The 10,374-nt window shown below is 33.6% G+C and overlaps 1 protein-coding gene across 1 annotated transcript; it reads right to left on the reverse strand.

Annotated features, from left to right (window-relative positions):
* Positions 1–6,266: 6,266 nt before the first annotated feature.
* Positions 6,267–8,411, reverse strand: LOC5573222. Its single transcript, XM_001654388.2, has 7 exons — positions 8,246–8,411; positions 8,061–8,152; positions 7,777–7,902; positions 7,606–7,719; positions 7,351–7,545; positions 7,073–7,281; positions 6,267–7,010 (listed from the first exon to the last, which is right to left on the reverse strand). Exons 1-7 carry the CDS (start codon positions 8,304–8,306, stop codon positions 6,968–6,970), a joined length of 840 nt encoding a protein of 279 aa, XP_001654438.2. The 5' UTR covers positions 8,307–8,411; the 3' UTR covers positions 6,267–6,967.
* Between the last annotated feature and the right edge of the window lie 1,963 nt (positions 8,412–10,374).

Genomic DNA, 10,374 nt, shown 5'->3' on the forward strand with positions numbered 1-10,374 from the left:
CAATGTAAACTGTTAATGTACGTTATTTGTCTCAGCTATTGTCAAATTGTGCTTTGTGAAGTTAGTTGTGTTACGGAATGATTATTTCTACGAAAATAATATAAAATTCAAGAACTTTGTACAGTTGTTCGCTGCATCCGTACGATTCTTATATTATTAATTGTAAACGTTAGCAGACATCCATGAACTTTAAGTTCTAAACAAGGATTTGGACATAGTGTCAGCCTGAAAGTTTGTGAGGAAGCTTCAAATATATCCCCAATACAGATTACATCATCAGAGTTCGTACCAATTTGCTTATTTTGTAGAAATAATTGAATTTCTGTTAAAAATTAGAAAATACCTTCGGAAATTGCCTACGTTTAGGCATTTTCCGAGGTAGTCTTCAAATTTATGTATTGATTTTTTCAGTAAATATTGTATTGATAAGAATTTGGCAAGCATAATCGGACACAGGAACCCCAAATTAGTTATGTAAAGTGGTTTTCAAAACAAACATTAGTGGCATTTCCATGTGATCATTTTCACCCCGAAATAAGATTTCTTGATATTTTGTTTTAAACATGTACTTTAACACTAAAATCACATTTGTTAGATAACTTTGGTACATGAGCCAATGAAGTTCACCGTCTTACTTGTTTCCCTGCATTCAATTGTTTGGCATTGACAAGATTATAGAAATCACACCTGAAAAATCGTGAAAAATGATCAATTTCACCCAAAATTACGGTATATAGGATGTTGCATAACTCTAGGTGTTCAACATTATTTGGAAAATCTTTAATTTGATTACAAAAATAGCCCCACTTTATTAAAACGCTTTTTGCTAAGAGGTTTGAGGACAATTTCAAGTTATGCAATAACTGGACTGTCGTTTAGTATGTCGTGAGTGTCACAAAGTTACCCTCATTATCAAAGATACCCAGTTTCACAGTACGAATTTTGATAACAAAATCTCTTTTGGAATTTTTTTTTATTTAAAGCATACTGACAAACTTTCAGGCCGACACCATGTCTAAACCCTTATTTTGGATCATCAGTTTATTAACCCCTCTACCGGCAGCTTCAGTTTTTACCGTAATACAAATATTCAAACCTCGAAACCTTTTTTGTTCTCGATATTTTTGCACCATTTTGTCACAAGATCTCAAAAAACTCTTCTAGTTTTAGAATCTGTGTCGATATTGATCATTGGTCAACTGGATCCCGAGATATTCCAAAATTTCTTCCACGTAAATATCTCAGGGTACAGAATTTTTATCGTATTCGGAAATTCGCTCTTCGGAACAATACATGTATGAGTATGTTGTGAAAAATTAAGAAATTTGGTGCAGACGTCTTTGGGCAATGAGCATTAGACTGATGCAAATTTTGAAGTTTTTGCTCCCCTATGCTTAAACGATGTCAATTATGATGAAAATGATCCTCCCAAAATTTGAAGTGATTCGGAAGAAATTTGGTTGTGCACACGCTATTTGAAGTTTATATGGAAATTACTATGGTAAGGGCGAACCTTTTGTGTTCAGTCCCCTAACTGCTCGTCAAAATAATTTATGGAAAAGTGAACACACTCATCTCATGTGAAAACTTCCCAGCTACAACTTTGCCGAAGACCACATTTCGATGGGACGTAAGGATAATTTGTTATTATTGATAACAAAGTCTTAATCATGCTGAGATGATCATTCAATTACTTTCAAAGCAACACTGCTTTTTTGCTGTAGAACATAGTAGCTTGGATTACTTTGATCTATTCTTCCTGCCAGGAGCACCACTGTTGCCTGCCGAACAGTTGGTGGAGCATGCTACATGCAAACCAAATTTATGATGATGAATAACAATTTATCCTGAGGTCCAATCAAAAAGTGGTCTTTGGCAAAGTTGTAGCTGGGAGGATTTCACATTAGAAGAATTTGTTCACTTTTCCATAAAATATTATGACGAAGAGATAGAGGGCTTAACACAAAAGATTGGCGTTTTCCATAGTAATCTCCATATAAACTTCAAATGGCGTGTGCACAGTCAAATTTCTTCCGAATCACTTCAAACTTTGGGAGGATGCTATTTACTATAATTAAAATCGTTTAAGCATAGGGGAGCACACATTTCAAAATTTGCATCACTCTAATGAGCATTTATGTTTCGCTGGCCAATTAATGATCTTAAAAACTTCAAAACACATCATATTGTAATTTTCAGATATCTCCAAGAATACTTAACCGATTTGTATGATTTTATTATTTACTTATCACGTAGCTTTGTATAGCACACATTTTATTTTATTATTTTTTTTTTTTTTTGATAAATTGACGTAAAATAAAATGGCATCCAAAGATATTTTATATGAAGAATGGCGGTCCCCCAAGGAACATCAGAATATCTTTAAAACCAGAGCACTAATGACATATATTGACATGTATTCTTAAATAAGAAGAGTTTTTTTGAAAACTTGTGAAAAAATGGTGCAAAAATATCGAGAAACAAAAAAGTTATCAATGTTTGAATATATATATTGCGGTAAAAAATGAAGCTGCCGGTAGAGGGGTTAATGTCTTTCAGTATCACATTGTAGATTATTTAGGAATTTTACATTATTTTCATAGAAATAAACATTCTTTAACACCAAAAAAATTCACATCGCACAATTTGTGAATAGTATGGACAAACAACGTTCATTTACTAAGTATAGGTAACATTTATATTGGTGCTACCTTTGTAAGTACCGTAATCCAGGGAACCATTGATCATTGATGTTTCCTAAAAATTTAATTTGGAAATACATATGTTGCAAGTATTATATTTTTAAAACAAGTGCTGACACCTATTGCTCGTGTCTATATACTGTATTTTGTTTTTTGAAAGTTTGAAGCATGTTTAAAAAAATGTTTTAAATGATTTTTTTATTTAGCTGATATGGGGTAACATTGATCACCCATGAAAACAACGTTCGGTAATATTGAAAATATCATAACTTACAAAAATCGTGGTCCCTGAAGCCGATTATGAAGTTATTTACTTTTTGGCCGATTAGAAGTCATTTACTTTTCGAGTTATTCCAAAATTAAAATAACCTTGAATTGTGAAATACGCCTAAAGGCAGAGCCGTAGCGTGACCTCCTGGCGCCCTTGCACAATGGTCGGGCTCCATATAAAGGGGCGGCCAAACCTACCAAAAACTTTTTTTGAGATGTTCATGGTTTTTGTCATTTTATAACATACCTCAAGTATTATATTATTATGATTCTGAATTAAAATAGATCTAAAATTTAAATTTCTTTGACTTTTATAACGTTAATTTGGCTGAAGTAAAAAAATTGAAAATTGCAACAATAAAATAACGTACAAAATTCATATTTAAGGAATGCAATATTTCAACAAAGTTACGCACTATCTGAAAGCTTATGGTTCAACACTTTTATGGAGCATGAGGATAGAAAAAAAAAATTGTTGAAGTTTTAATACTATTCAATATTACACTTTAGTAATTTTAATGATTTTGAACATGAAAAACAACTATTGACGCGTCATGTCACCGCCATTTCGAATATTGCACATCAAAAAGCATCCTTATATCTTACAAAAAACGTTTAAATTGTTTGCAAAAATTTGCTGATTTTCAAGTTAGAGCTATTTGAATAATTCAATATTTTCATACATTTTGACGATATTTTCCATACAAAGTTGATTTATAATATATTTAACCACTCTTCATTCATGTTTTGATCAAACTCGGGAAAATACAAACAAATTTGTGCTTTCAGCCAAATTTGATTGCTTTTCTAATAAAAAAAAACTTGTTTTAAAAAATGTTACGTAATATGTGGAAAAACCCCTCTAAGACAATAAAAACCCTAGATAACATATTCAGATTGCATATTTCATCGACTAAGGCGATAAAACTAGTTTTGGTCAAACTTCGTATTTTTTCGACCATTGAGCCTTGACGAACCGCCATTTGAGTTCCCTTCACTCAAAGCTCTTGTTTGGCAGGTTGACATGAAATTCCAAAAAAATTTCAAGGATTCTAGAAAGTTTTCGAAATAAAAAGAGGTTTCATGATATAGCTTAAGTAATACCATAGACAAATACTTGATGGTAATACTCAAACATTAGCTTACATTAGAAGGACTTGTGCGCAAGATGGCATACAAAATGTTTCAAGTCTCTATTAAAGGCAAACAGTCTAAATTGCCCGAGGATCTTGAAGATTTAAAAAAAAATTCAAAAGAAATTACTGGTCATATGGCCAGAGGAGAATTTGAAAAAAAAAACAACTTGATTTGCTGCCCATTACTTCATTTTACATTTACATTTTGTTAACTGAAAAACAACGGACAATTGCAGAACATATTCGAAGCATTTCTCAATAAATTCTTTTAGTAATCATGAATTTGTCGAATATTTTTTAAGAATTAGAGGAGTAGAAACGCAATGAGGTAATGTAAAAATGTTTGAAACTTAGGCAATGAATTTGTATGTGAAAAAGTTGTATCATGAAATAGCCAAAGAGATTAAATGATTTCTAAGGACATCTTACCAAGATATCCTCTAGAAGTTTCATTAAAAAAATGACAAAAGAGAATTAAATAGCCAATGTTTTCAATCAATGAACTCAATGTTACGAAAAGTTCTGTACAGGTTCAAACATTTGTCAGTCAACTCAGAGTACTGTTTTAGAGAAGCAAAACATGATTTCTGTTGCTTCAAAAAATATCCTATTCCATTATTTTTCACTTTTGCTCTTATTAAAATGCATGCAAATCTGGCCTGAGATTCTGTAAAAACATTATTAACTTATGCCAAAGAATCCTGATTAAAATTATGTCCGAAACTCGCCAAGCAGTCTTATATGCTATGGGTGATACATTATAAGTCTGTCCAAGATTTGTTGTGGAAATTATGTTCCGAGTTGTGTGAGAATCCTTTGAACAATTCTTTTGAATCCTATTATTTTACCTGGCAACAGTTGATAAAATCTATATACATATTTGTTTTGTGAATGCTTTTACATATACACCGTGCTGATTTATTATTGCAGTGGGGAACGTGATTTTCGATATTATTGAATGAAGTTTTATTGATAAGTCTATACCTCATAAATTTTATGTTGAGAAACCATTCAACATACTCTTTGATGCTTCATTTTTTTTTTTTTTTTTTTTTTTTTTTTTTTTTTTTTTTTTTTTTTTTTTTTTTTTTTTTTTTTTTGAGATCGTTCTATCAATAATTTAGGTTTACGATGTTTATAAATAAACCTTACAAATTATATACGAAGAAAGACGCCATTTTTGTCATATATAGTATAGCATGTCGGAACACTTTGGGAACATAACTATGGTAGAATTTTAGAAATCCGATTGCCCGTTCTCAAGACATTTCGATGACACCATTCCATTATTATTTATATAGATAGAAGATAGATAAATAGATAGACGAGGAACTAAACTGTTATTGTGTATCTTAAAACGGTTATTTTTAGACACATTTCTGTAGTTAGATACGATTGCATGAAATTATATTCGTTTCATTCCAAATTTGTCAATAAATTAGCAAAGCTTCATTATTGTTCAAGACTTTCCAAAAAATAATCATTTTTTTTTTACTATTGGAAACTGCACAATAAGGGCACGTATTGTTTTCACAGCAACAAAATTTATTGATGCAAAGCCAAGCCATACTGAAGATCCTGGTTCGATTCCCGGTCGCTCCAGGATCATGTTGTAATGGATTTTTTTTTTACTTTCCTTGGCACAGAGTATAATCGTATCAGTCACATGATATATAAATGCAAAAATAGCAACTTTAATAAAGAAAGCTTTTAGTTAAGCACTTGAAATACTAACCTGAGAAGCTGGGTCTTTATTCGTTGAGGACGTCACTGCTGTAAACATTCGACATTACTCGTGACGTTCGTTTTTCTTCCATGATCGGCAGACTATAGGTTTTACTACACTCATTCGCTACATTCAGCTCTACCACACAGCTGGTAGAATGAATATCGTAAAACCCAAAAACTGTAGAACAAATATCGTCTGACACGATGAAATTTTTAAAAATTATTAATTCTGATAATAAATCTTCGAGCTGGAATACCTTTAAGTAGATGAAAACCATAATTTAGTACTCGACTCGAGTTAGTACCGAACACTAAAGATGGCCTTACAGTTGAGGTAGAGTAGAGTAGAGATTAGGTAGAAACTTCTAATCAAGCAAATCATGTCAAATCTTTAGGTAATAGTGAATGATAATAATTAGACACTGTATGGTACGTGGCGTAAACTAACATTATTAAACTTTATTATAAATATTGAATCATGGCTAATCGATACATCACACTTAAAATTGGAAACAGTAGATGGCTTCGGCAGAATCTAAAACAATTGCTGTTAATTGTATTTTATGCGCTAGGATGAAAGGACTGCAGCATGCCTCGGAGTATTTGATTGTATCTATGTAGGTAAATGCTGTTATAGTTGTTCGAAGCTATTGGTTTTCGTAACTATTTACAATAGATCCTTAAACGGTAAGATTCAAAACATTGTATGTGCACACGAATTTGAACTTTTACATACACTACACTAAAGCTTATTTTCACTAGTTTCAGTATATTCTTAATCACTTACTAGATAACATCATTTAAATGAAAATGGAAGACTTTATCTTTTCGCATGGTTGTGTCTTATAAGTTTAATAATATTGATACAGCATTGTACGCTCCAAACTAGTAAATATCTGTTAATCTCATTAATTGTTATCCGTCATCGAACGAAATAGCACACCTTAGTGCATTATAATATGGTAATTGAATATTTTGCATGAATCTTGCTCGAGGGCTCCGAAAGTTATCCAGATCCAGTACGCACTAGTTTGATATGTAGCTAGTGATTTTATCCAATGAATGAGATCAGGAATAATTTGGCCGCGATTGCAAACATCTCACAGACGCTCAGTTTGAATTGACGACAGCTTAAGCCATGGTTCCGTATTGGAATTTCTTAACCTTGAAGTATCTGAAAAGGGAAACACTTAGTAAGCCCTTTGAAATCAAATGCATATCTGATTGTTTGATTACCTCCAGAGTCCGTATCCAACGACAGTACATACGGTTGCAACTGCAAGGGTAGATCCTACGGCAATCGGAGCCGTCTCGTCTCGATATGTTCCGTTTGCACTGCATTGGAATGTTGGTCCCCACGTGTTCGACGATTTATACATAAAACTTTGCATCTTCAGCTCACGTAAGTAAAGCTTTGCAAGATGCCCTGATTTGTCATTTTCATCCTACATAGTATAAATAGGTGTAAGTATCAAACACACATCACAATTTCTGGTGAAAAATCTGATTCATACCTGTGCAAACATTGTGATGATTACTTCCTGATCACACGTGTATGATTTACCGACAGGTGTTGGGAAGAGTAATGTTCCCGGGGGAGTCGACAGCTTCACGTCTAACCCTGGACGATCAATATGTTCGAAGATTTTGTTGTTGGATGTATAAATCAGTTCCACGTTGTTAACATACCACCTTTCACCTCCAGGAGTCTTGAACAAATAATTTTTAATTTATAAACATGCCCATAAAATACACATATCAAATTTTACCTTTGAGAAATACATATTTAAGACAAATCCTTTCCACCCTAACGTTATCCTTGATTCGTCTTCCCAACACTCACCGGATATATCCATTTGACCTGGCATAAACGTATCCGCTTCCTGTAACCAGATTGCCATCATCAGTATATGACCAATTCAATGATGCAATTAACAAACCTTGTCTTCACCATATTTATCACGATATTGAATACTAAGGAGACCATCAGTTTGTATTAAAATGCATGTCGCCCCACTGGTCCCGTTTAGTCGGTAAAGTGACAACGAGGAGGGTGATGATGTCGCCTGCAATGTTAAGCATGCATAAATCGATGATAGAAAACCATGAAAGGGTGGATCGAAATCAGGGAAAGAAACAACAAAGAAAAAATCGATATTGCTTTTTATAATTCATACATCAAGCTGCAAATATTTAATCTTGTATCAATTGTTACAATACTTACTGACGCAGATGTTGGCTTCATGGTATACTTAGTAATTCTTGGCTTTTTAGTAGAAAGGCCCTCCAATTGAAGGGCTGACGAAAAGTGTAAGCCTACACAAAATAGAATCGAACATTGCATCACAGAACAGTATTTGGCGTATCTTCAAACATTCAAACTATGTTTGTAATGTATAACAAATTTACCTAGAAATATCGTGAATAACAGCACCAACTCCAAAGTGTGGCTCATATTGAACAAATTCATGGTTAAACGTTACAAGTCACAAGAAAATCACGAAAATCGCTGCAGTCACCTGAGAACACAATCCTTGAATGAAAATTTTCCTCCCTATGGGTTGATTGCTCTAGTCGTAGTACTTGTATCCTTCTTGCTTCCATGTCACCCACACATCAAACTTGCGCATTTCCAGGGTAAACTGCTCTGTAGGCGTTACGTGGAAGGAAAATCTGTGGAAAAGTCAAATGATGCCATTGGAAAATCAAGGCGACGATATCAAACGGTACATGCCATATAGTAAGAGTTACTGTGCACGTGCTGTAGTGTTATGTGCGGGAGTCACATTGCTTGCAGGCGTACGGGAGCGCTGTACATTGTGAGACCTTTTTTGGTGCGCCTCATTTTTCTTGAGATGTGTCTCAAAGCGGTCTCATGCGTTCCATCTTGTACTATTCAAAACTCAGCGCAATAATTGAAGTGATGGCAAAAATTTTCAACGAGGATTAATATTGTAACTCTTTGATCGCGAGTCTTCGGTTTATCATGTGAACCATCTAGACACCTGCATAATGAGACGAAAATAGTTGCAGAGGCTCTCCGTTACTAAACAGTTGCTTCACAACTTGGATACCGATAGTGAGTCGTTAAAATTTGGCATTAAAGTCACCAATGACAAAAAAATGACTTAGGGGTACCGGGGGCAGTATGGACACCCGGGGCAGAATGAACACCTCCTGTAGCCTTGCATATGCGAATAATTTTACACTTTAGATGCAAACAATATTTCAGTTGCCTGTCGAAAGAGTAAGTTGTCCACTAAAATTTCAGAAAAAATGTTTTACACATTGAATTTAAACCAAAAAATGGAGCATGATTTTATTGGGTTTAAAAATAATAACATTCACACCTCACCAAATAAGGTTTCAGAGGCAAATGACTGCAAGTTTACCGAAAATGTAGCTCTTGACTGAATCTTCAATTATTTATGTTAAATTCAAAAATATAGTAGATTTTTTTCTGCTACTTTGAGACACTGAAAAACTTATATGAAAATTTCCTGTACTGTTGGGGCAATATGGACACCGAGTGACAAAGTAGAGCTGACACTTTAAAGAAAAAGAAATGTAACTTTATACACAAAACTATCCAAAAACAATTAAGCATGCAATGCAATGATTATGATTCGGAACCACAAATCGGTTGAAAATCGTCAGTTCTGTATTAAAACTAATCTGGAGGCAATATTTAAGGCATCACTACGAAAAATGTCGTAAATTGGTTTTAATAATGTTTTCAGTGGCACAGTGATCTATCGCTATAGTTTCCTGTATGTGTACTTCATTTTTCGAGGTTTGGGAATGATCGTGGGACAATTTTCCTATAAATGTTAAGGTGTTCATACTGCCCCATGGGGGTGTCCACTTTGCCCCGCTAGATTGATGGTGACTACCAAATATGAGCTTTTTTTAAACCCATTTTTGCAAACAAAATATTTTTTTCAAAATTTTGCGACAATGTTTACCAAATGCTTGAGAACTCTAAAAAGCATACTGCACATTGAAAACTGTATAATATTCGTGTCTTTACAGTCAAAATAGGAAAATTCCTTAGGGTGTCCATACTGCCCCGTGTTTCCCTATTGCGAGTCAATTTCCGCAAATCAGTTTGAAACAAATGAATTTGTTGCCTAGTGCATTGAAAAGGCAGATATGGAAGTTTGTTTACCAAGCTATGTTTCAACAGAAACAAACAAAGTTTCAAAAAATTTGTTTTAAAATGACGAAAAAAGTTTATGTTTAATACGCCTTTAAATGATGGCAGCAACGCCACCAGGCGATCATTTTGATGAACAAAAAAAATTGGATCTCTTTTAAATTTAGATCCACGTTTCAAAGAAAATCCAGAAATAACTGCTATATGTATGTTATAAGTTGTTGGACAATTAAACAATTCGTCCTCTTTACTGTTCAAAGACCGAGCATTCCAATACAAAATTTTCAAGAATTCATTTGGATCCACTAGAGAAACGTAATCCAATAACAATTTTATTAGTCAATATTACACCAACTTGGACTGCTTCAGCCATAGTGCTGGT

This window comes from Aedes aegypti, chromosome 3, assembly GCF_002204515.2.
Source record: "Aedes aegypti strain LVP_AGWG chromosome 3, AaegL5.0 Primary Assembly, whole genome shotgun sequence".
Classification (NCBI taxonomy): Eukaryota; Metazoa; Arthropoda; class Insecta; order Diptera; family Culicidae; genus Aedes; species Aedes aegypti.

Coding starts and splice junctions, on each gene's coding strand:
- LOC5573222 (XM_001654388.2), bottom strand. CDS start 8,306: ATGAATTTGTTCAATATGAGCCACACTTTGGAGTTGGTGCTGTTATTC. Junction 8,153..8,245: donor GTTATTCACGATATTTCTAG/GTAAATTTGTTA, acceptor TATTTTGTGTAG/GCTTACACTTTTCGTCAGCC. Junction 7,546..7,605: donor TAAATATGTATTTCTCAAAG/GTAAAATTTGAT, acceptor TATTTGTTCAAG/ACTCCTGGAGGTGAAAGGTG.